Source organism: Dermochelys coriacea, chromosome 6, assembly GCF_009764565.3.
Source record: "Dermochelys coriacea isolate rDerCor1 chromosome 6, rDerCor1.pri.v4, whole genome shotgun sequence".
Classification (NCBI taxonomy): domain Eukaryota; kingdom Metazoa; phylum Chordata; order Testudines; family Dermochelyidae; genus Dermochelys; species Dermochelys coriacea.
The window spans coordinates 5,392,304-5,418,514 of NC_050073.1; the positions used below are offsets into that span (position 1 = coordinate 5,392,304).

Below are 26,211 nucleotides of genomic sequence, written 5' to 3' on the forward strand. Positions count from 1 at the left end.
CTCTCCCTGGGTCTTTATGAGTTCAATTTGTGGGGCTCTCTACCCAAATTCGAGGATTCCCTCCAGGAGTGTGACAAGAAGGAGTTCAAAGCTCTGGTGGAGGAGGATACAGCGACCTGCCAGGGCAACCCTGCAAGCAGCGTCGGATGCTGCGGATACGGCTGCAAGGTCTATGGCCTCCACGGTGTCCATGAGAAAGGTGCCGTGGCTCCTCTGTCTGGGCTGTCCAGTGAGGTGCAGACCTCCTTGTAGAACCTCCCATTTGATGGCAAGGCCCTGTTTGCGGAACAGAAGTCTACTCTCAGTACACACACCAAGTCCTCTTAACTTTAGCAGGAGTTGTGGAGCTATGTGCATGTTTCAGCACAGAGAGATTTGTAGATTCATAGATTTTTAAGGCCAGAAGGGACCATTAGATCATAAGACCAGAGAATCTCACCCAGTGATTTCTACATCATGCACATAACTTTGGCTTGAGCTATAGCAGATCTTTCAGAAATACATTCAGTCTTGATTTAAAGATTTTATATGATGGCAAAACCTCCTTTTCCCTTGGTAATTTGTTCCAATGGTTACTCATCCTCACGGTTATTTTTTTTTTGTCTTTTTTCCACTCTCAATATATTTAGATTCATCTTCCAGCCATTCTGATTTTGTCTGCTACATTGTATATTAAAACAGTGACATTTTAAAAAAATAATCTTTTTCTCGTCCTAGGGAGGCAGTTGCAAATCACAACAAATTCAGGAGGAAGTGCAACTCCTTCTTTGTGGAATTTGTCAGTAGTTACTGTTTTGGGGACAAAATCCCACCATCTGCAGAGATCATCGAACAACGGATTAAGTTCGTGGCTTGCAAACCTTCTAACCCAGAACATCAAGAGGTTAGAAAGGGTGAGTGATGTGTGTAACACGGGAATGGCTCGATCCCGCCAATCCCAGTTGTTCAGATATCCTGAGTCAGGCCCCAAAACTCATGAGTGACTTTAAAATCATGAGATTGAAAAAAACCAAACAATAAATATGTGGTTTCTTTCTATTTCTTCCTGGTGTTGGAGAATTTAGGGCAATTCACACCAGTTGGGGATCTAGCCCCATTGGAGCTTCAGACAATTGATGCCAGCTGGGGATCTGGCCCATTGGCTCCAGTGTAGATAGGGTCAATTCATACCAGCTGGGGATTTGACCCATTGGCTCCAATGGAGCTTTGGCCGATTGATGCTAGCTGGGGAACCATTGACTCCAGTGTAGCTATGGCTGATTCACACCAGATGGGGATCTGGTCTCATGCTCAAAAAGAAAAAAGTAATCCATTCTACTCTTTGGTTTCAGTGTACAAACCAACAAGTGATTTGTCGCCCTTTGAAGAGTGCATGGACCCAAGTCCTACTGTCAAGTCCTCCGTTTTGAAAATGCTGCTTCGGTGCAGGTTAGTTCCAGCGCTTCCTCCCAGCCAGATTAACTATATTAACTATTTTCAGAGTAGTAGCCGTGTTAGTCTGTATTTCACTCACAGATTCACGATGGGTATATTCAGTTTTATAAGTTATGTCCATTTTCTCCTAGACTAGACGATGTGAAGGAAGACCTGGAAGGCTATCTCTCTAGGATGGAGGAAGCGTTATCATTAAATCAAAGCAGTCGTGATGATTTCTGTTTCATGGCAGTGTGCTGCTTTGAGGTGAGTCTCATGAGTGGGGTGTCTGTGGATAAATGTAGATGTTTTATTACATCCATCATAACTATGTTAAAAGAACATTTAAGGTTGAAAAGTCAAGTACTTGAATGTTAGGAAATGCTAAAACTAAGGTTACTTGTGCAGTCTTCACTTGATCCTCATGTGCTCTGTCATATTCCTTATGGTATAGTCTGCAATTACATAATCACATACTATTTTTTTCCACAGAATCCCTGCCTCATTCACTGTATGAATAGTTACTCAACATTTTTCTTATTATTTATTTATTTGTATTATTGTGGTGCCTAGGAGTATTAGTCATGGACTATGACCCATTGTACTAGGTGCCCTAGCTTATTCTCTGCACACCATCCAGACCCTGCTCTGAATGCAAAATTATTTCCACTGTGGTGTTCTCACTATGGTATCAGAGTGGTTCACAAATGTTAATAAATTGATCTTCACAAAATTGATCTTCACTACACCCCTGTGAGATTAGGTAATATTATTTTGTCCATTTTATAGCTGTTGAACTGAGACACAGAAAGATTAAGGCCAAATTGTGAAAAAACTCCACTAATTTTGGGTGCCCAATTTTAGATCCTCAGGTAGTGACAAGCAGAGTACTTAGCATTTTTATAGCATTTTATATGTTCTGTGACAGGGTCAGGCCAGATGGCTACAAGAGAGTGGTCGAAGGTAGATACATTATTTCCAGGTTAAGCAGGTCCCTTTTCCCTGGGTACAATAACAGGTACTATTCCAGAACACTCAAGAACTTTCTAGAACTAATTAAGGCAGGCAGGCTAATCAGGACACCTGGTTTAAAAAGGCTCTCACTCCAGTTAGTGAGGTGTGTGTAAGGAGCAGGGAGTGAGAAGACATGCTGCTGGAGGACTGAGGAGTACAAGCATTAACAGATATCAGGAGGAAGGTCCTGTGGGGAGGACAAAGAAGGGGTTGGGAGGAGGCCATGGGGAAGTAGCCCAGGGAATTGTAGCTGTTGCACAGCTGTTCCAGAAGGCACTCTAGACAGCTGTAGTCCACAGGGCCCTGGGCTGGAACCCAGGGTAGAGGGTGGACCCGAGTTACCCCCAAACCTCCCAACTCCTGATCCAACACAGGAGGTTCCACCAGAGGGGAAGGTCTCTGGGCTGTTCCCCGACCCACAAGGTGGATCAACAGAAACTGCGGGGATTGTTCTTACTCTTTTTTCCCCATGCTGGCCAGTGATGAGGTTACCTGAGTGAATGGCAGATTTGAGCCACAAAAGTGGCCAAACTGAGGGCTACTGTGAATCTCTGAGGCAAGTAAAATCCGCCAATAAGCACAGGACCCACCAAGGTAGAGGAGGAACTTTATCACAGTTCATACACAGCTCCTGTTGACCTCAGTTGCAGCTGTGAGTACTCAGCATTTCTACAAGTCAGACCCAGGTACCTCATGTTGGGCACCCAGAAAAGGAGAAACACACAATTAATGGCCAGTTCTCCCATTTTCAGAAATAACTTAGTACTTAGGAGATTAAATCTCACTGACTTTCAAAGAGACTTAGGGGAAATTTTTCAGTAGTGCCTAAGTCATTTAGGACCCTAAGTCCCACAGCCTTTAAGTGACCTTTGTCTCCTAAATCACTTCGGTATTTTTGAAAATTTTACCCAGAGGCTCCTAGGAGTTGGGAAGCGGGGAGAGGGGTGGGAGCAGAAGATGGCGGGTTAGATACAAGGTGGGGAGAGGCAGATGGGAGGCTATTATTTTTAATCAGTGGCATTGTTTCAAAATGATCAGGTTCAGAACAATTTTATATTTTGTAGCCTTTAAGGTTATTGTCTGCTATGTGGTGTGAGGGGAAGGGAAAAGTTGAGTCACAAAAATACAGCTGGCCCAACCAACTGCATCTCCTTTACACAGAGGTACTATCTCTTCACTACTGTACATTTTTTAAAATTCTCTCTTGAACAGGATTTTATATATTCCTCCTTTCAAGAAGACGCCAGCCAGAATTCGGAGCACTTGCTCTCCACTGCAGATCTGTCTGCTCCCAGCTCTGCCACTCTCACCAGCATTGAAAACCTGCAGTTCATTGCTAAGCTCCGACTCGCCATCGGTAATGTTGCATCTGTGCTTGGCAGAGAGCTGCCAAGTGGTAAGTGGAGTTTCTAACTGTCTTCCAGTTGTGCTGGACATCAGGGAAGATTGGTTAGAGAACCGTTCAGCTCCATGGATGTTGTTTGCTTTAAGGGTTGTGTTTGTCCAGAGTAATTTCTAGAGCCGATCAAAAAATTTTCAGCTGAACAGTTTTCCATTAGAAAATGCTGTCCCTTCCGAACTGAAATGTTTTGTGGGAACGTGTCGATTTTGATGAAATTTTCAACAGAAAAGTTTTGAAACATTTTGAAATTGAAATGGAGTGTTTTATTTGATATTGTCTTTTTCATTCAGTTTCATTTGGATTTTTACCTTTTGTTTTAACTTTATCATTTCAGTTCAATTTTCTCATTTTGACTTTGATATATATGATATTACATTATATTATATATGATATCAAAATGAAATGTTTTGACATTATCAAACATTTTGTTTCAATAAGGTTGTTTCTATGTGTAACCGTTCTGCCAGGTGGAGTTGGCAGCAATAAGGACCAGCCGGGTTCAATATCTAGGGCTTCCTTTTGATGATACATTACAGAACTGGCTCAAGCACCCACCAAGGAATCTGGGAAAATTATACACCACCTGTTAGGGGGCTTATTCCTTCACCCACTTACTTCCCTGGTCCTTCTCGCATGAACAGAGAGCAGCAATACCCGAAGTCCAAAGGTGCAAACAATTCGATGTTTATTGGGGTGAACTTCCAGCAAGCATGATTTCAGTTTCCTTCCTTGGTGTCCCCCTTCCCAGCTCTGACACCACAGAGCCTTACATCTGTGTCCCTGTTCCCATTTCCTGCCCTTAGCTAAACATGATTCCCATTTCCCCCACCCACACACTTCCTGATTGACTGCAGACTATATAGTAGACTGCAGACTTGAGTTCTGCTTAGCTATACCTTAACCAATCATTTTCCTGAAATTTAACTAACCAATCCTAACATATTGTAACATGATAATTTAACCAATTATATCCCACCATCTTAATTAGTTTACACCCAGCAAAATTAATTATACAGCAGACAGAAACAATCACAGAACCAGACAGAGATTATACAGACAAACAACAGGGAAATGGGGACTTCAGTGATAGAACAAACACAGAAATGAGAATTTCACACCCCAGCTATTGATAAGGGAGTTCTTGCCAGACAGGATGCTATCAAACTAAATTTCCTTTTATATCTTCTAGGCACTTCCCTTTCTCTGGAGGCGATGGGCATTATCAGGACAGGATTGTATTCTCAACAGCCCACTAGCACCTTATATCAATGTGACTAGGTTGGAATGTGAGGAGGTGAGCGTTCGCTTCCCAACTTATGGCTACCCCTGCTGCTTAGTCAAAGGCCTTAGCCTAAGAACAGGGCCTCAGACTGTCACAGTAAGAGAAGGCCCTTACGCCGGCAGACAGTGATTTTGATTCTTTCTTTTATACCTCTAGAATTAGCTAAGTGATAAGAATACACCTATATTCTTAGAATATAGGCCTTTACAGATAGGCCTGAATATCTTTATCCTAACACCACCTCTGGGTGGACTGGTTAGTTAAATTTCAGTAAAATGATTGGTTAAGATATAGCTAAGCAGAACTCATGTTTTACTATATAGTCTGCAGTCAATCAGGAAGTGTGTGGGTGGGGGAAATGGGAACAGGGAATGGGATTGGGGAAATTGGAATCATGTTTAGCTAAGGGCAGGAAATGGGAACAGGCAAGCAAACAGTTGTTGTCTTTGGTCATTGAAGACCAAGATTTCAGAAGTGCATTCGCATGAGTTCACCTCCCACCCATGGGGCAGAAGGCACTGAGCAATGCCTCAGCTATCACTCCACCATTGGCCACTTGCCCCGCCACTGCTCACTCCACCATCAGCCACTCACTTTGCTGCTACTCACTGTGCCATCTGCTGCTTACTCCTCAAGCTCACTCCACTGTTGGTCACTCTGTCAGCTGCTCACTCCTATATCAGCTGCTCTGCCATCGCTCATTCCACCACTGCCCTCTCTACTGCAGCATCTGAAATATCTTGAGGTCCCACCACTTAACACAGCTCTCAGGGATTACAGCTGTTAGTGGGGGAGCCTCATTGCTAGTGCAGGCGGGGCAGTCACTTTTACCAGAGATGCTGTCCCATAGCAGCTCTAATGCTTGGACCTGGTTATCAGTGATTTCAGCTCTAGGGATCCAAAACAAAAGACTCTCAACTGAATCTTAATCAGCCCTGTCATTAAACAGTAGGGAGGGGAAGGACAAATGGTGTTTAGGACCCTTAGAGCCCACGCCACCATGTACAGACACCTGTCCTCCTTCTCTCACCTCTGCACTGGGCTTTGGCACCTCTATCCACAGCTTAGCGAATGCAGTTCATTTGAGGGAGAACCCCTCAATCAGGGTATGCCAAGCACAGATCTTCTGCCCTTTATGCACACAACAAGGGTGACAACACTTTCACTCCTGCACCCAATACCAAAGTGATTTGCAACCCAGCACCAGCTAAAAGTGATCATTTGGGCAAAGCGGCTCCATCATGCTGCGCACCTAGTCAGAGTGGGTGCGTCTGTGCAAACAGTCGGCTCCTGAAGTCCTCTTCCCCAACTCACCACTAGATGTCAGGGGAGAGTTCATTCAGACCCTGCTTACAGATGTTTCTGAATCGGAATATTTCATACATGAAATATTTTGAGATTTTTACTTTTCCTCATGATTTGGACAAAACAAATTTAGAAATGTGAGAATTTCCCACAGAACAGAAATTCCATTTTCCAACAAACTCTGATCATTACTGAAAATTACTACTTTAAATGGCAAGATGTACAGAAGTGTGTGGTACCTACAATAAGAGTCCCACTTCTGTATGGACAGCACATTTACCCAGCTGACTTTCGTGAAATGATCTTTCCTCCCAATCTCACTTGGTACGAGGTCACCAAATTAAAAGATAGGGTAAAAACTTCTTTAAATATTTTTAAAGTATTTACATCAAGAATAGATTTCTCTTTCTCAAAGCGCTGCTGTAGCTCAGCCAGGAGTTATTGGACCAGATGCAGGAATCACTGGGGGAAATTCTCTGGCCCGGGTTATTCATAGATTCGCAGATCAGAAGAGATTATTGTGATCATCTAGTCTGACCTCTTGGACAGCACAGGCCACAGAATATCCCCCAAATAATTCCTGGAGCAGAGCTTTTAGAAAAATGTCCGATCTTGATTTACAAGATTATGTAGGAGGTGGACTGACATAATGGGCCTTTTTTACCTTAAAATTGGTGACTCTGTAAAAGTATCTGACCTCTCTGAATGCTGTAGGTTCTGCCAGACCAAACTCACTGTTGCCATAAAATTAATGGTGGCCACATTTAGTCCTACAGGGTGAATTTTATCCATGAAGCAATTTTCCACTGGGAGGTGGTATTGCATTTTATACCTGTAAATCTTCACTTCAGAAGGGTTAATGGAAGGACTATTCCTTCTGGTTGAGATGAAACGTATCGATTCAAATGGGGTCTTTCTTGACTTTCTCCTTTTTTCACTTTTATTTTAAATACTATGGTAACATTACTGCAGGGATTTCATTATGTTTCAGCTTTGAACAACTGTGAAGCTAGGCAGCAATATTGCATTGGTTTGGGGCTAATACTGAACTCTCCTTGGCAGCTGCAGACCAGAATACATGGACCAGTGCTGAAACTGCAGAGAAACAGTCCAAACTTGTGAATTCAATGAAAAATCTGGTTGAAAAAGCCCAAACACCTTGGCCTCAAATATTCCTTATTAGAAATCTTTATAATTTCTATGGGCTGAACATAATGCAGAAGATTCTTCGGTGAGAGCAGTGGATTTTCCTTCCTGGGATTGAGACTTCACAGGTAAGCGACTTCCAAAGGTGACAGAATTTTATGCTTACAGAAACTGTATGAATGGGTTTCATCTCCTTTCTATGGGATGGTAAATTCAAGAGCTTTGTATTCACATGAAAGCAATTTTGTACTTCCTGATAAGCAAAAAAATGTTCCAACACACGGAATTGCTAAAATATTACCTTTGTGCTTTTGAGTTTTACTTTCAAAATGATTTTGGTATTTAGATTGAGAACTCTTTGTGGCAGAGACCACGGCCGTCCCTAGGGAGGTGCAGGGCCCGGGACATAGGCGCTTAGCTTCTAATCTAATCTAATCCCCCTGCCCTGCCTCTTCCCGATCCCACCCCACCCTGCCTCTTCCCACCCCCAGTCTGCCTCTTCCCTGCCCAGTCCCCCCCCAAGCATGCTGCGCCCTCGCACCTCTCCCCTCCTTCTCAGCACCTCCTGACGCCATGGGTGAAATATCTGATCTGCGGTAGGCGCTGAGAGGGAGAGGGAGGCACTGATTGATTGGGGCCCGCCGGCGGGCAGGAGATGCTGGGGGAAGGGGGAGGTTCTGAAAGGGGTTGGCCACCACTCACCTCCTTACCCTCTCCTCCCCCCCACTAACTGCCTGCCTCCTCACCCCCCTCCCGGCTGTCCTCCTGCCACTCGCCTCCCCGTTCGCCTCGTCACCCTGCTCGTCCACCCGTTTCCCATCTCACCTCTCCGCCTGCCTTCTCACGATTTTATCCACGCGTTGGGCCCGGGGCAGTTGCCCCAATTCGCCATACCCAAGGGACAGCTCTGGCAGAGACAGTCTCTCAGTACATGTTTGTCCAGCGCCTTGCACAATGGGTTGCTGATCTCAACTACTGTGGGCAGGTCTACGCTTAAAACACGGCAGCGGTAGAGCTGCAGTGCATTAATGAAGATGCTATACGCTGACGGGAGAGCCCGTCAGTATAGTTAATCCACCTCCCAAACAGGAGGTTCTATTTCAGCAGGAGAAGCTCTCTTGCTGGCATAGCGCTGTCAACATGGGGGGTTAGGTCGGCATAATTACATCGCTATGGGGTGGGTATTTTTCACACCCTGAGCAACATAGTTATACTGATCTAGGTCTATAGTGTAGACCAGACTTTTGTATTTGTGCAGCACCCAATGCAAATGGGGCACTGATGTCAGTCACTGTGTGTCTAGGCAATGCCTGGCACTATGGGCCCCAATCAAGACTGGGACTTTTAGACACTGCCATAATACAAATAATAAAACAATACATAAAATGAGAATAATAATAATAAAATACATGAAAAACATTTTGATTAGCCTTCAAATGTAACTGGTCTAATAGGATTCGTTAGTGGCCTCTCGGTGTAGAATGATGTACCTTAATAAATAAGTACATAAATGATACATGAATAGCTTTGTTATAACAGAAGTATTTATTTCTTTAGGACATAAAAATGAGCTCCAGTACACCACTGATACTTGTGACTCTAGAAAAAGCAAGAGGACACGTTAAAAACAAAAAGAAAAGGAGTACTTGTGGCACCTTAGAGACTAACAAATTTATTAGAGCATAAGCTTTCGTGAGCTACAGCTTTTCTTTTTGCGAATACAGACTAACACGGCTGCTACTCTGAAACCCATTAAAAACAAAGACTCTGAAGAAGCCAAGCAACTAACAGTGAGAGTCTCTTTTCTATTTTAATGGAACACGGTTTGGTTTGTGATTCTGTACAAGTGAAATTCACCCCTGTGCAAAAAGAAAAGGAGTACTTGTGGCACCTTAGAAACTAACAAATTTATTTGAGCATAAGCTTTCGTGAGCTACAGCTCACTTCATCGGATGCCAGCACGATTTACACACTAGCAGAGGATCTGCCATTTAGGATCTGAATGGGACTTAACTGGTGCCTAAAGTAGTAATAGGGAATGTGCCTTTAGGGACTGAGCTTCCCAGACAGAGTCTCAGGAGAGATGCTGTGAATCTCTTGTTGTTATCACAGCCAGTTGGAACCAGACATAGAACAAGCTTCTATGCACTGAGCAATCACTGAACACCACACTTTGGTCTTGTGCTGAATTTCACCCTGATTATGAAACACAACAGAGATCGGTGTGACCCTCTGGAGTGAAATGTGAAAAGTGGAGCCCATTAAACCCCTCTCTGTTTTATTTGATTGTCAGTTAGGCCATTATAAAGCACATGGAGAGACTCCTACAAGCATCGCTGCCATCAGAAGAATCCATGGAAAACAAATTGGAAAAGATCACGAGTGACATAGGCAGCCAGGAAAATGCAACCTTGCTGGAAGGTGTGCTGCATACTGCTCTCACGCTGACCCTGTCCCAGAACCCACTGACTGAACTATTCAAATCCATCTGCTTCCAGCCCAGTGCTGTCAAGGTGAGTCTAAAGCAAAGAGCCATTGTATTCCTCCTCGGCCCCAGCAGCTCTGTAGTGCCACTGACCTAATTCCCTTTATGCCCCTTTCTGTCTGCAGTGTCAGTTACAGCAGCTTTTGGGTGTAGGAGGAACTTACAATCAGTCCCTAGAAATACAGATATATTTGAAATAATCTGAAATCATAGCCATCTCACCTGCACCATACTTTGCTTTTGAGTCTCATCCCTTTCTCTTAACTCAGTCACTAACCAGAGACTTTGGATTTTCTGTTCCAAACCCCCCCAAAGTCACTATTTGCATTTCCCCGCCTCTACAGTGATGAATGCTGGGGATATGTGCATGTCAGCACCTGCCTGAGGTTCTGTGGGCTTCAGGGAAATAGTATTCATAGAATTTCAGGCCAGAAGAGACCATTATAACCATCTAGTCTGACCTCCTCATAACCCAAGCCAGAGAATCTCAAACAGTTACCTGTTTGGAGCCCTGGATTAGCTGCCTGCAGGCCTGACCATCTGTGTGTGTCTGTTTGCAATGAAACATTATATTATTGTCACCTGATAAAATTAGATTTTCCTGTTGAAATCAAATGGGAAATCACAATTTCCACAAGTCACTGGGCTGGATGCAGGAATCGCTGCATGAGATTCTCTGGCCTGTGCTATGCAGGAGGTTGGGCTGGGTGATCAGAAAGGTCCCTCCTGGTCTTAGTATCGATGACTCTTTTCCTTTGCGCTCATCTAATTAGCTTTCCAAGTTCTGGCACCAGATTCCCAGAGGACGAATACTGTCTTTATTCGGGCTAAGAAAGCCACATAGCATACACGAATGAAAATCTGCACTTGGGACAAAAAGGGAGAATATGGCAAGAAGCAAGGCTGATGTAGCACAAACAGCTTTTTTTATTGACAGAGTGCCATAGAGGGGTGTCTCATATCAAAGGTAAATAAGTTATACAAGGTCGGTGGAGTAATATCTTGCATTGGACCAACTTCCGTTGGTGAACAAGACAAGCCAAAATCATGTCTCTCCCCAAGAGAAGTTGGTCCAATAAGAGATGTTATGCCACCCACCTTGTCTCTCAAAGGGAAATAAGACGCACCCCTTGTGAGAATTGATGTGGCCTAGCCAGCAGCCTGCTTTGGAGGCTGAGCACTTTGACAGGACCATTTTGCTTTATGATTCTGTACCAGTATTTTATTACTCATTCAAAGGGGCTGTGTCATCAAGGGGATTGGGCACTGGACTAAGACTCAGGTTTCCTGTGTTCTGTTCCCAGCTCTGCCACAGACTCCCTGGGTGACTTGGGCAAGTCACTGCATCTTTCTTATCCTTAGTTTCCCCTCTCACCTCTTGTCTATTTATATTGTAAGCTCATTGGGACAGGTATTGTCTCATTATGTGTCTGCGGGCACCTGGCACAACAGAGTCCCAGTCTTGGTTGCTGTGTGTCTATGCAGTGCTTGGTGCAATGAGTTCTGATCTTAGTCACTGGGCATCTGTGCAGCACCTTCCCCAACAGAACCCCAGTCTTAGTCACTTCATGTCTGTGCAGTACAATGAGGTTCTGATCTTAGTCACTGTGCATTTGGGCAGTGCCAAGAACCAAACCTATATCCCCCGAATCCCCATCCAACGCTCTATCCACAAGCCCTTCCTTCCGCTCTGCCCCAGTGCTGTAGTAAAGGTGTCCAACTGTGGTTTGTTTACCAGGGGACCTACCTTCCAACCATGCCGGGCGACCTTCTCTTTGATGTGACGAATTGGAAACACAATCACAGAGAAAAACTGGGGAGTAAGTCTCAGAAAAACTTAATATCAATATTTTCCCTGGCTGCTTTTAAATGCCTCATTATTGTAATACAAGGTATGTTTTCTAAGAGGCAGCCATTTGGCTTAACCCTAATGGTGTATACATACAGAGATGTTCCTATGCCACCTCATTTCCAAGACACTGCAAAACAGGGCAATGTTGGGACACAGCTGAGTCTTACTTGACAGAAAAGTGCCCTGAGACTGTAGGAACTGGTCTTAAATTAGAGCAAGGTTGGGGCAGGGTCTATGAGTCTTGGCACAAGGGATGGGTAAAGGCTGGTTAAAACCAGCTATGTCTCTCCAGTCTGGTCCTGCACTGACCGTTTTTCAGACTGATCAAAAATCTGGTTTAGAATGTTGTTTCACAAGGTCATTTTTTACAGAACTAGGAAATTTGGGACCAGGTCCCCAGCTGATGTAAATGAGCTGTAGCTCCAATTCCATGGGACCAGATCCACAGCAGGGGAGGATCGGTTGTCACTCCACTGGAGTCACTAGGGCTGTGCTGATCCACCCCAGCTGAGGTTCAGGTGCGTTATCATTAGTGTTGTTTTTGTGACTGTACCAGTAGCTGATTGGTCTGATTCCCTCTCACACACAGGATGCCAATGTGGGCAGTACTGGCGCATTGAAGATGTAAGTGTCTCTTAATAGCTATTGTTTGTTGCAGATGTATCTTCAGTCTCTTGCTGCGTCTCTGTTTCTGGGATGTACATGTAGGATTTCTCAGGACAGGACTACTTGCCACTGAGACAAGGATCCGGAGGCCAAAGCTAACTCCAAGCCTGATCTCCCTACATAGAAATATGCACTTAAATTGCACCTAAACCTTCACATTAGGGCTGATGTAATGTCTGGGCTTGAGAATTTCACTGCTGTGCATCCAAGCTAGTCTCCTGTGGTACAAGAATTTCATATCCAAACCTGTATCTGCATGTAGCCCCTTCCTGTGGCACCCCCCCCCCCACTTCCACAAGAATGGTAGAGCCCCTGCGTGGGGGCTGAACCTGCCTCCTCCAGAGCTAAGAGCACAAGTCTTTCTTGCCTGAGCCAAAAGACCCACCTTTCTTAACCCAGGCTGTAGCAGGCTCATCAACCTCTATGTACAGTCTGTTCATCCCTAGAGCTGGGTAGGACACCACACTGGTAAGTGTGGGTTGCATCTGTAGATGTGTCTGTATAGACAGTTACTGAATATAAAGAGTTCCATGGCATGGCCTATAAGAGCAAAGCATGTGGTATTTGTAAAGTTAGTTGCTTTTGCCCTGAAAATGCCTTAGGCCCAGATTCACAAAGGAGTTAGGCGTTGTGACATTGCATGTCGCAACACCTAACTTTTGGTTGCAGTAGTGGGATCCATAGAGCCCGAGTTAAGCGCCTCACTCCCTATACAATGCATGGACAGAGACAGGAATGGGAATGTGACACACCAAGCTAGCATGCTAGGCAAGGAGCTGCCTAAGCCAGCCAATGGGAGATGCTAGTCAGTGGAGTATGTGCTAAGCCCTTCCCTGCTCACAGAGGTAGGTGCCTGGTCCAGGCTGCAGAGAGGCGCCAGCCTAGCTCTGCCTAGTACTAGGGAACCCCTCCCCTAGAGTCAGGGGGCTTAGGTGCCTAAGTCGTTTCTGGGTCCACACAAAGATTGAGATTTTCACTACTGTGCATCCAAGCTAGTCCCCTGTGATACTAGAGTTTCATCATATCCAAAGCTGTATGTGTATGAAGCCTGTGTCACTCCACATAAAACAAATGGAGGAGGAGGTGGTGGTGAGAAGGAGTTTGCAGTCCAGTGATTAGAGAGGTGGGAGATCCCAGGGTCCAGTCCCCTTGTTCCAATGACTCATTGCTTAGCCACAGCTGAACAGCATCACCAGGAGAGATTGAGGGAGCCCCATCAGATTATCCCGTAGATCAGTGATTAGGGCACCCTCCTGGGAAGTAGGACCCCCCAGGTCAAATCCTTTGGGCCAAAGAGACAATTAAACCTGGGATTTTCACACCAGGGCTGAATGCTCTAACCACTAGGCTGAAAGGTGTGAAGGAACTGTCTCCTCTGGCTAGGTTTTGAACCAGCTCCTTTTCCTGTCTTCCCCTAGTTTGTGGGTCGCTCTGGGGCTGAGGCAAGTGATCAGTATTTGGACAGCTAGCGCGGGGCAGCAGTGCATATGCCCAGGGTTAGAAACTTCAGCACTGAGGGAACTTGTATCCCGAACACAGAGGCGTTCAGTGAGTGTAGATGTCTACAGGGTTAGGTGATAGCAGAGCAGGAGTTTTGTGGCTTGCAGTGATGCCTGAAATTGGGACTTAGCCATGAAGTGTCTTGGTGGATCTGGGCCTTCCAGATTGCAGGCCTTAGTTCCCTGCACCTAATCCTCCTCCTCCAATCTAGCAACATGGTTTTAAACAGTGACCGATCTGCTTTTGCCTTGTCACTAGCAGTCATGCTCATTCAGCATACATTTGGTGAAACCACAGCTTTATACACACAAAGGGAGCTAGGCACCCCCCACCCCAAATTTCAGTGTGTTTGGGGAGCCTGGGGACTTGTCTACATGGCCTTTTAGTGTGCGGCAAGCCGGGATGTGAACTACAGCACACTGTCCTGCACACTGTCACCGTGTGGACACGGCTGCTTCTTGTGCACTAAAAGTTCCATATTGCACTTGGACGTACTGCTTGATTCAGCAGTACTTTTAACGTCCGGGAGTTGGCTCCACACAGACAGTTGGTGCGTGTATATTCACACCCCAACCTCCTGTGCACTAAGGGGCTGTATAGACAAGCCCTAACTCCACTAGGCTATTCTGAGAAACATGATCCTACACACAAGGCAGTATACTGTACCCTCACTGTCTTTCCTGTTCACTGTTTTGAACATTTCTGCCTCCAGTGATTTGTGCAAAGTCTGTTTCTTGCTCAGTTGCAGAGTGATGCTGTCTGGCTAGCAGCTGAGCAAACCATTGTACAATTATTGCATTGCTGATTCTTTAAAAAATGACTAAAGCTGACCTTATCCCTGTGACAACAGTGTGGACTGCCCATGGAGATTATGAAATGTGTGTGTGGCTCTGAGGTTGGTGGGACTAATCACAAACCGGTGGAGGGATTTGAGGAAGTAGATATGTAAGTTTAAAATCATTGCATGTAATGAATGAGACTGTGTCAACTTAAACCCACACAGCTGTCTGGGAATTGTCTACTGGGGTGAACTATGGGTGCCAATTTTAGGGGAAATTTCATTGAAAGTTCAAAATTCCAATCCTTTCCCCCACCCCAGTGTGGGTCACTATAGTTGTGACCTGATTTGGGTGAAACACCAAAAAATTACAAGGTTTGAGAGAAAAGTCTGACCTCTGACTGTCAGATAAATTGTGGTTTCTTAATACAGCATGAAGGATAAAACAGAGAGAGGCTACATGCTGGGGAGTCCGTCCTCACGGAACAATGAGACCGAGAGGGATCTGCCTGCAGCCTCAGTTTCCATCGCGAGAGCACTGCTCCATTCTTCAATGCTACTGGGGACTTTTACCGATACACAGGTGGGAAAACAAATGCCCCCAGTAACACTTCTGTCTGTCTTCGTAACTGATCAGCATTGTATTTACCACTAACAGGCTTTAATTTGTAATGGTAACTTTGACTGAGTTATACATTGCCTTTGTAGAGATGTCTGTACAATTAAGAGGGGAAATGCTTCCTCAGAGCTAAGCTATGGAAATACTTTGCCTTCTAGTCCATTTGGAGCTAATGAAAGTGAAGCCCCAGGACACAGAAAAGTTCTTTTTGGACCACCTTGAAAAAGACATCCAGTTCCTAGCAGAGTCACTTAGTGGAATCATAGACGATGCAACGATGACAGTCCACCTATTCCTCAGATACATCCTCGACAGCACAGCAGGTAAAGAAACGCCTTGTTTTAGGAGCTTTTTTTTTGTTGTTGTTTGTTTTTTTTGCTGCTGCTGCTGCTGCAGTTATGACAAAATGTACTGTGAATTTGAGCAACAGGCATTTTAACACAGCTAAATGCCGAGTTACACATCTAGGAACAAAGAGCCTAGGTCAGACTTACCAGGTGGTGGTCTGTACCCTGGAAAACTGGAGGATTGGGCCAAAAGAAATCTGATGAAGTTCAAAAGGACAAGTGCAGAGTCATGCACTTAGGATAGAAGAAACCCATGCACCGCTACAGGCTGGGAACTGACTGGCTAAGCAGCAGTTCTTCGGAAAAGGACCTGGGGATTACAGTGGACAAGAAGCTGGATATGAGTCAAGTGTGCCCTTGATGCCAAGAAGGCTAACAGCATATTGAGGGGCATTAGTAGAAGCACTTCCCTCAGTCTGCTGGGAATGATTATTCCCTTCTATTTGGCACTGGTGAGGCCACATCAGGAGTATTGCGGGCCCCCCACTACAGAAAGGATGTGGACAAATTGGAAAGAGTCAAGTTAAGGGCAACAAAAATGACGAGGGGGCTGGCGCACATGACTTATGAGGAGAGGCTGAGGGAACTTGGCTTATTTAGTCTGCAAAAGAGAAGAGTGAGGGGAGATTTGAGAGCAGTCTTCAACTACCTGAAGGGGGTTCCAAAGAGGATGAAGCTTGGCTGTTCTCAGTGGTGGCAGATGACAGAACAAGGAGTGATGGTCTCAAATTGCAGTGGGGGAGGTCTAGGTTGGATCTTAAGAAACACTATTTCACTAGGGGTGAAACACTGGAATGGGTTACCTAGGGAGGTGGTGGAATCTCCAGCCTTGGAGGTTTTTAAGGCCCGGCTTGACAAAGCTCTGGCTGGGATGATGTAGTTGGGGTTGGTCCTGCTTTGAGCAGGGGGTTGGACTAGATGACCTCCTGAGGTACCTTCCAACCCTAATCTTCTATGATTCTATGACTCTGAAAAGAACATAGGGTCATGGTGGAAACCAACTGAACATGAGCTCCCAGTGCAGTGCTGCTGCTAAGGGAATTAATGCAATCACTGGATATATAAAAGTAGCAGAAGGGAGATGGCATTACCTTTGTATACAGCACTGGTGAGACGGTTGCTGGAGACTGTGTCCAGTTCTGGTGTCCACACATCAAATAGCATCTTGCAAATTGGTAAGGATTCTGAGAAGAGCTACAAGAACAATCTGAGGTCTGGAAAACCTTCCTTATAGTGAGAGACTGAAGAAGTTCAATCTATTTAGTTTATCCAAGAGAAAGTTATGAGGTGACATGAGCCTGGTCTAAAAGTACCTTCACAGGGAAGGAGATTTCTAAAAGTAGATGACTTTTTAATCTGGAAAAATAAACATGATCAAATACCTGGAAACTGAAGTGAGACAAATTCAGACTAAAATTAGGTTCAAAATATTTGAGAGAGGAGAATGAACCATCGGGACAGCTCATGTTGGAATGAGATGGATTCACCAGCACTTGGAGTCTTGACATTAAGATACGATATCTCTTTCTAAAAGATCTGCTATAGCTCAGACAGAGGTGATGGGCATGGTGTAGAAATCACTGGGTGAGGTTCTATGGCCAGTGTTATGCAGGAGATCAGACAAGATTATCATAACACTCTCTCCCAGCCTTACAACCTATGAACCTATTAATAAACTGATTTTTAACTGGCTAATATTTGAATGTGCTCCTATATCTTATGACTCAGGAATCCAGTTCTCTGATAACATTGTAATTCATTTCACTGTTATGAGTAACAATATTTACTGCAACTGCTGTACTTTAGATCTGCTCGTTATTTTATGTTAAATGATGTTACAGCTGATGTGTAATTGAAAATTTCTAAAAGACACAAACATGATCATTAAAGTTATGCATGAATAAGAAGACAGAGTACGGTGGGAAAACTGCTTAAAAGCCATAACTCAGTCATTCTTCCAGGTATGTGAGAACCAGTTTTCTATACATGGTAAATATCACAAATATAACCAATTATTTACTCAGGATAAGAGATTGAGCCAGAAAAAGCCCACTTGAGACTTCCATGCCACTATCTGAAACCAGAAGTCACACACAACATTTCTAAAATGCCATTGTTTTGCCTCTTGGTGCTCAGATGCCACAGTGATGGGCTCGTTATAAGAACCTGAATAGAACAACATAGACTATATTAAGCCTGGCTCATTTTTCCAATGCAGAAACTTGTCCATTGTGTTCAGCATACCAGAGAGGAAAACCCTGTATGTTTGAGTGTCTATGAACCTGGTATTAAACTGTCTGCCACTCTGCATTTCCAAGAGTTCTGTTGGCATTTATTTATTTATTTATTTTTCCATTAGGGCCTATTGCCCTTAACTGAAATCAGGGCCCCATTGTGTCAGATGCTGTACGCGCACGCACACACATAGCTTCATTGTGCCAGATGCTGCACTGACACACACATGCAGCTTCATTGTGCCAGGCACTGCACAGACACACACACACCTAGAAATGCAGTCCCATTGTGCCAAGCACTGCAGACAGACAGACACACACACACAAACGCAGCCCCATTGTGCCGGGCACTACACAGACACATACAGAGCCCCTTTGTGCTGGGCGCTGCACACACATACCCACAAAACCCAGTTGTGCTGGGTGCTGCTAACGCAGACCTACAGAACCTTCTTGTGCCGGGCATTGCACAGACACTCAGTAACCATGGTCAAAGACTGGTCATTCTGGGTGCTGTGCAGACACACAGTGAAAGACAGTTCCTGGCCCAAAGAGCTCATAGTCAGGGCCAGATATAAAGGCTGGCAACCCAGGCAACAACCACCTGGGCTGCTGGTCATGGGTGAGCGCCAGGCTTGGGGTGCTGTTTTTTTTAGAAAATTTATCGTCTTGTATGAGAGGGATAAATAATGCATGCAAATCGTGCATCAGAACCATGAAATAAGCTACAAATGCAATACATAAGATATTCAAATGTTTAACAAATTGCAGGGAGGGATGTACCAAAGATGCACCTCGCCTAAGGCCCCATTTGGTCTAGGGCCATTCATGCTCACAGTGTAAATAGACAAGGGCAGGGTTATTGTCCCCTTTTTACAGATGAGAAATGGAGACACAGTCATGAAATAGCTTCTCTGAGATCGCATGGAGTCGACAGAGGAGCCAAGAACTGAACCCAAATCTCTAGTCTGGTGCCTTAACCCTGCACCAGCCCAGGCTGCCTCTCAAACCAAGTAGAAGAGCCAGGCCCCTTTCTAACAAGATTCGATTCCTAACTGACATCTCACTTCCACAGGTGCTGGAGCAGAAACTTGCTTCTGCAAAGCAGCAGATTATAGAGGAGGGAACTCACAGTTCAAATGTTCTCCTGAAAGTAGCCTATGGCCAGTCCCTGCCTTTCAGCCACCTGCCGACCTGCGGGCTGATCAACATGCCCTGCATGTGGAGATTTGAACAGAGGATGACACTCCAATGCCTGACCCATCTGGTGCAACAAGAAAATGGAGCAAACCAGTTGCCTGTGCTCCTGGAACTACTGTCCAAGGTACTCTGGGATGATTTGAACTAATGTGCACACACAGACATCACCTGTGTTGGAACAGCACACACACACACACACACACACACACATGCAGATGTGAATACATTGTAACCCCTTTTCAGCCCAGTAGGCCAGTCAAAGTTTGGGGCCTTGTGGATGTTCTGGTTGGAAGTAGAAATTGATGGAGCCTGGCATTTTCTTAACTATAGCTTTGTTTATTTACAAGGAATGTACAAAGTCTTGTGTCTCTGAACACAGGGGGAATCAAATAGCAGGAAACAGCTTTTGTTGCACCGAGTACCAAGAGCAATCTTTAAGCCTGCATCCCTGACTGCTTCCCAGGTTTCTGCCAGAGTCACCCACTGAGCTTTCAGCTGCTCCCTCCTTGTGGCAGTCTCTCCCTCTTAGTCTGATCTTGTCCGACTTCTGTTTCTGTGGGCTTGAATACGCTTAAAATGCTAGAGAGGCAGAGCTGCACCGCTGTAGCACTTCAGTATAGATGATACTTATGCCAGTAGCGAGGACCTCATAGAAGAAATGGCTGTAGGGGACAATCTTGGCTCAAGTGATCATGAGCTAATTCAGTTCAAACTAAATGGAAGGATTAACAAAAATAAATCTGCAACTAGAGTTTTTGATTTCAAAAGGGCTGACTTTCAAAAATTAAGGAAATTAGTTAGGGAAGTGGATTGGACTGAAGAACTTATGGATCTAAAGGTAGAGGAGGCCTGGGATTACTTTAAATCAAAGCTGCAGAAGCTATCGGAAGCCTGTATCCCAAGAAAGGGGAAAAAATTCATAGGAAGGAGTTGTAGACCAAGCATCTTAGAGAGGTGATTAAGAAGAAGCAGAAAGCATACAGGGAGTGGAAGATGGGAGAGATCAGCAAGGAAAGCTACCTAATTGAGGTCAGAACATATAGGGATAAAGTGAGACAGGCTAAAAGTCGAGTAGAGTTGGACCTTGCAAAGGGAATTAAAACCAATAGTAAAAGGTTCTATAGCCATATAAATAAGAAGAAAACTAACAAAGAAGAAGTGGGGCCACTAAACACTGAGGATGGAGTGGAGGTTAAAGATAATCTAGGCATGGCCCAATATCTAAACAAATACTTTGCCTCAGTCTTTAATAAGGCTAAAGAGGATCTTGGGGATAATGGTAGCATGACAAATAGGAAGGAGGATATAGAGGTAGATATTACCATATCAGAGGTAGAAGCGAAACTGAAACAGCTTAATGGGACTAAATCGGGGGGCCCAGATAATCTTCATCCAAGAATATTAAAGGAATTGGCACCTGAAATTGCAAGGCCATTAGCAAGAATTTTTAATGAATCTGTAAACTCAGGAGTAGTACCGAATGATTGGAGAATTGCTAATATAGTTCCTATTTTTAAGAAAGGAAAAAAAAGTGATCCGGGTAACTAGCCAGTTAGTTTGACATCTGTAGTATGCAAGGTCCTGGAAAAAATTTTGAAGGAGAAATTAGTTAAGGACATTGAAGTCAATGGTAAATGGGACAAAATACAACATGGTTTTACAAAAGGTAGATCGTGCCAAACCAACCTAATCTCCTTTTTTGAAAAAGTAACTGATTTTTTTAGATAAAGGAAATGCAGTGGATCTAATTTACCTAGATTTTAGTAAGGCATTTGATACCGTGCCACATGGGGAATTATTAGTTAAATTGGAGAAGATGGGGATCAATATGAACATCAAAAGGTGAATAAGGAATTGGTTAAAGGGGAGACTGCAACGGGTCCTACTGAAAGGAGAACTGTCAGGTTGGAGGGAGGTTACCAGTGGAGTTCCTCAGGGATCGGTTTTGGGACCAATCTTATTTAATCTTTTTATTACTGACCTTGGCACAAAAAGTGGGAGTGTGCTAATAAAGTTTGCAGATGATACAAAGCTGGGAGGTATTGCCAATTCAGAGAAGGATGGGGATATTATACAGGAGGATCTGGATGACCTTGTAAACTGGAGTAATAGTAATAGGATGAAATTTAATAGTGAGAAGTGTAAGGTTATGCATTTAGGGATTAATAACAAGAATTTTAGTTATAAGTTGGGGACGCATCAATTAGAAGTAACGGAAGAGGAGAAGGACCTTGGAGTATTGGTTGATCATAGGATAACGATGAGATGCCAATGTGATATGGCTGTGAAAAAATCTAATGTGGTTTTGGGATGCATCAGGAGAGGCATTTCCAGTAGGGATAAGGAGGTTTTAGTACCATTATACAAGGCACTGGTGAGACCTCACCTAGAATACTGTGTGCAGTTCTGGTCTCCCATGTTTAAAAAGGATGAATTCAAACTGGAGCAGGTACAGAGAAGGGCTACTAGGATGATCCGAGGAATGGAAAACTTGTCTTTGAAAGGAGACTTAAGGAGCTTGGCTTGTTTAGCCTAACTAAAAGACGGTTGAGGGGAGATATGATTGCTCTCTATAAATATATCAGAGGGATAAATACAGGAGAGGGAGAGGAATTATTTCAGCTCAGCACCAATGTGGACACAAGAACAAATGGGTATAAACTGGCCACCAGGAAGTTTAGACTTGAAATTAGACGAAGGTTTCTAACCATCAGAGGAGTGAAGTTTTGGAATAGCCTTCCAAGGGAAGCAGTGGGGGCAAAAGATCTATCTGGTTTTAAGATTCCACTCGATAAGTTTATGGAGGAGATGGTATGATGGGATAATGGGATTTTGGTAAGTAATTGATCTTTAAATATTCAGGGTAAATAGGACTAATCCCTTGAGATGGGATATTAGATGGATGGGATCTGAGTTACTACAGAAAATTCTTTCCTGGGTATCTGGCTGGTGAATCTTGCCCATATGCTCAGGGTTTAGCTGATCACCATATTTGGGGTTGGGAAGGAATTTTCCTCCAGGGCAGATTGGAGAGGCCCTGGAGGTTTTTCGCCTTCCTCTGTAGCATGGGGCATGGGTGACTTGAGAGAGGCTTCTCTGCTCCTTGAAGTCTTTAAACCATGATTTAAGGACTTCAATAGCTCAGACATAGGTGAGGTTTTTTGTAGGAGTGGGTGGGTGAGAATCTGTGGCCTGCGCTGTGCAGGAGGTCGGACTAGATGATCAGAATGGTCCCTTCTGACCTTAGTATCTATGAATCTATAATCCATCTCCCCAAAATGCAGTAGCTAGGTTGGTGGAAGAATTCTTCCATTTCGTAGCACTGTCTACACAGGGCCTTAGGTCAGCTTAACTTACTTCGGTACAACTGTGCCACTGTAAGGTCTCTAGTGTAGACATAGCCTTAGAGTAATAGAAACATTAGGGCTAGAAGGGAGCTCATAGATTCCAAGCCCAGAAGGGACCGTTGTGATCATCTAGTCTGACCTCCCACATAACACAGGCCAGAGAACTGCCCCAAAATAATTCCTAGAGCAGAGCTTTTAGAAGAACATCCAATCTTGATTTTAAAATGGTCAGTTTTGGAGAATCCACCATGACCCGTGGTAAATTGTTCCAGTGGTTAATTTTCTCACTGTTAAAAATATGCTCCTGGGTCATTGTGTCAGTCCCCTGCTATTATTCATCACAGAAACCCCTTCGTAGCTTATTAAGCTCCATCTTAAAACCAGTTAGGGTGTTGGGCCCCTTCTCACTGGGAGGCTGTTCCAGACCCTCCCTCATCTGCTGGTTTCCAGCCTACATTTATTCCTGACCAGTTTATCCCCATTTGTTCTTGTGCCAACATTGTCCTTCAGCTCTTCTCCCTCCCTGTCGTTTGCTCCCCTGAACTCATTGTTCCTCCATAATGAAGTGATATTCCAGGTTAAAGAAAAATCTAATATTTATCAATTTTGAGGCCAGAAGGGGCTGTTACAATTGTCTATAGTCTGGCTTCCTGTGTAACCCAGACCAGAGACCCTCACCCAATGTTTTCTGGGTGACCTAGAATAGATATGTTAGAAAGAGACTGAGGTCTTGATTTAAAGATAGGAGATAATTATGCTAGGTTTCCCATCATGTCTGTATTTAACCATAAATGTAAAAATTTAAATTATGCCCATAAAGCCAGATTCTGAGGTGATGTGTAAGATTTACTCCCATACTCTCATTTGGACTCTCTTGGGCCAACTCACACTCACTGATCAATGTGTAAGGGAGTCATGTGACAATGGCTGATTTCTTCAAACACTGAACAAGACACTTTATTAGAATAAAGAAAACCATAGTTCGCCTAAAACCTACTGTCTCTGTATAATCCTAAAGTTCTTTGTCCAGACTAGGAAAAAAAACTAATTAATTAATATGTGTTAGCTAACTTTAAAGCAAAAAGCATAATTTTTGACTACTTTAAACTCCTCTCCTTCTACCAGGCTTCCTGCTGCACATGTAAAAAATAGTATAGCTAACCTCACAAGGGGGTTGATTTACATCATTGTTTATGCTACGCCTCTTAATCTGGCCCAAAGAAACGAGGCAGGTGTGATCTACTGCTTCCATTCCAGTCAGACAGCTTCATTTTACTGCAACACATGCCTATGGACAATTTGAGTTTGCTTTACAACGGCTGTGCTAGCAATTGCCAGTGTGATATGCAAGGGAGTTGGGTTAGCAGGCCCTTTGCAGAGCTTTCCTAGGGTCTAACAGAATCATAGAATCATAGAATATCAGGGTTGGAAGGGACCCCAGAAGGTCATCTAGTCCAACCCCCTGCTCAAAGCAGGACCAAGTCCCAGTTAAATCATCCCAGCCAGGGCTTTGTCAAGCCTGACCTTAAAAACCTCTAAGGAAGGAGATTCTACCACCTCCCTAGGTAACGCATTCCAGTGTTTCACCACCCTCTTAGTGAAAAAGTTTTTCCTAATATCCAATCTAAACCTCCCCCATTGCAACTTGAGACCATTACTCCTCGTTCTGTCATCTGCTACCATTGAGAACAGTCTAGAGCCATCCTCTTTGAAACCCCCTTTCAGGTAGTTGAAAGCAGCTATCAAATCCCCCCTCATTCTTCTCTTCTGCAGACTAAACAATCCCAGGTCCCTCAGCCTCTCCTCATAAGTCATGTGCTCTAGACCCCTAATCATTTTCGTTGCCCTTCGTTGTACTCTTTCCAATTTATCCACATCCTTCCTGTAGTGTGGGGCCCAAAACTGGACACAGTACTCCAGATGAGGCCTCACCAGTGTCGAATAGAGGGGAACGATCACGTCCCTCGATCTGCTCGCTATGCCCCTACTTATACATCCCAAAATGCCATTGGCCTTCTTGGCAACAAGGGCACACTGCTGACTCATATCCAGCTTCTCGTCCACTGTCACCCCAGGTCCTTTTCCACGGAACTGCTGCCGAGCCATTCGGTCCCTAGTCTGTAGCGGTGCATTGGATTCTTCCATCCTAAGTGCAGGACCCTGCACTTATCCTTATTGAACCTCATTAGATTTCTTTTGGCCCAATCCTCCAATTGAGAACTGCAGAGATAAAATAGGTTACTATTAAGACGTCCACAGAGGTTCGGGGCCAGATGGACCAGTCCCCGCTGGCTGCTTTGCACTGCTCCAATGATGCAAAGCTGCCAGACACTCACATAACCATGATGTTTTCAGGAACATCAAAACCACACAACGCCCTTCCCCATAACATCTTTCCTCTCCCAGTGAATACAGGCATCATGTTAAAGCAGTGGCTACTTTTCTCTTACAGCACCAGCACATTCAACACGTACAGCACCTGCCTGAAATTCTCGCTCTGCAGCGCTCTCTGATCCACTTTTTCCAAAACGGCGATATCCCTGAAGTTGAAACGCTTTCTGTGAGAAAGTTCTTGGAATGGGACGACCTCTCAGGTACACGTCATACTTCTAGGGTTATGGTACCAAATCTAACCTTGATGCAGCTGTATTGGAGCCAGTGGGGCCAGATCTCCAGCTGATGTGAACTGCTTCAGTCTCCACTGGAGTCGATAGGGCCAGATCTCCAGCTGGTGCCAGATGTGCACTCCATCAGAGCCAGATGGGCACTGGCCCTACTCACCTGTGGATCCCTCAGTGCTTCAGGGATTTTCTTGCAGCCAGATCCACCAGCTTTAGGGCAGCTTTGCATTGTGGGGACAATCCCCGGCAGCCTTAGTGCACCCAAGAGTCAGTACGACCCTATTTCCTGAGTAGCAATAAAGAACTTCATGGCTGAGCTACATGTGGTCTCTGTAGAGGGGATAATACTGACATGCCTGGGGCTTGAGCCAGATACTGCAGAGACCAAGAGAAAAACACCCTTTTACTGCAGTGGGATTAGGATCAGGCCCGTGGACAAAGAACACCTGCAGTTCTGCAATTGTGTGCAAATTGTAAACATCAGTCAAACAAGCCAATGGGTGCAATTAATCAAAATGGTTCAGTGACTGAGGAGCCTAAGAGACATTGGCTTTCAATAAGACTGAGGCCAGGTCCACACTACAGACATTTGACAGCATAGCCAGGTTGGTCAGGGTGTAATGAGGTGCAATTTGTGACTGACAGAGCTTCATGGCAAAATCTCCTAGTACAGAGATGTAACCCTTCTGCCAGATGGAGCCAGCAGCAACCAGGGCTGGGTTCAATATCTAGGGGTTCCTTTCCATCGATACAACACAGAACTGGCTAGAGTCCCCACTCACTGACTGGGAAAATTACACACCACACCTGGGCGCCTCTGAGAGGCAATACTTCCCCACTCACAAGCACAGAGACCGAGTGTAGAAAAGAAACTTTTACTAAAAGGAGGAAAGTAACTCGGCATTAATTTGGGAAAACAGCGCAGACATGGTTCATAAAAATAAACCATGAGTAAAAGACCCACCCATAAGTCCTTTTCCCCTCAGGTTCTTAAGTCCAG

At 44.5% G+C, this 26,211-nt stretch overlaps 1 protein-coding gene across 1 annotated transcript in view; it reads left to right on the forward strand.

Moving 5' to 3' along the window:
• The window catches only part of LOC119856882 (E3 ubiquitin-protein ligase rnf213-alpha-like), a 175,927-nt gene that overhangs the window by 121,730 nt on the left and 27,986 nt on the right, over positions 1-26,211 (forward strand). Inside the window, 16 exon segments of the mRNA XM_043516118.1 lie at positions 714-893; positions 1,332-1,428; positions 1,566-1,680; positions 3,640-3,823; positions 7,479-7,690; positions 9,120-9,181; positions 9,313-9,352; positions 9,860-10,075; positions 11,786-11,867; positions 12,489-12,523; positions 14,916-15,010; positions 15,276-15,462; positions 15,632-15,785; positions 17,679-17,770; positions 19,119-19,367; positions 25,043-25,184. Coding sequence (XP_043372053.1) covers positions 714-893; positions 1,332-1,428; positions 1,566-1,680; positions 3,640-3,823; positions 7,479-7,690; positions 9,120-9,181; positions 9,313-9,352; positions 9,860-10,075; positions 11,786-11,867; positions 12,489-12,523; positions 14,916-15,010; positions 15,276-15,462; positions 15,632-15,785; positions 17,679-17,770; positions 19,119-19,367; positions 25,043-25,184 — 2,142 coding nt within the window.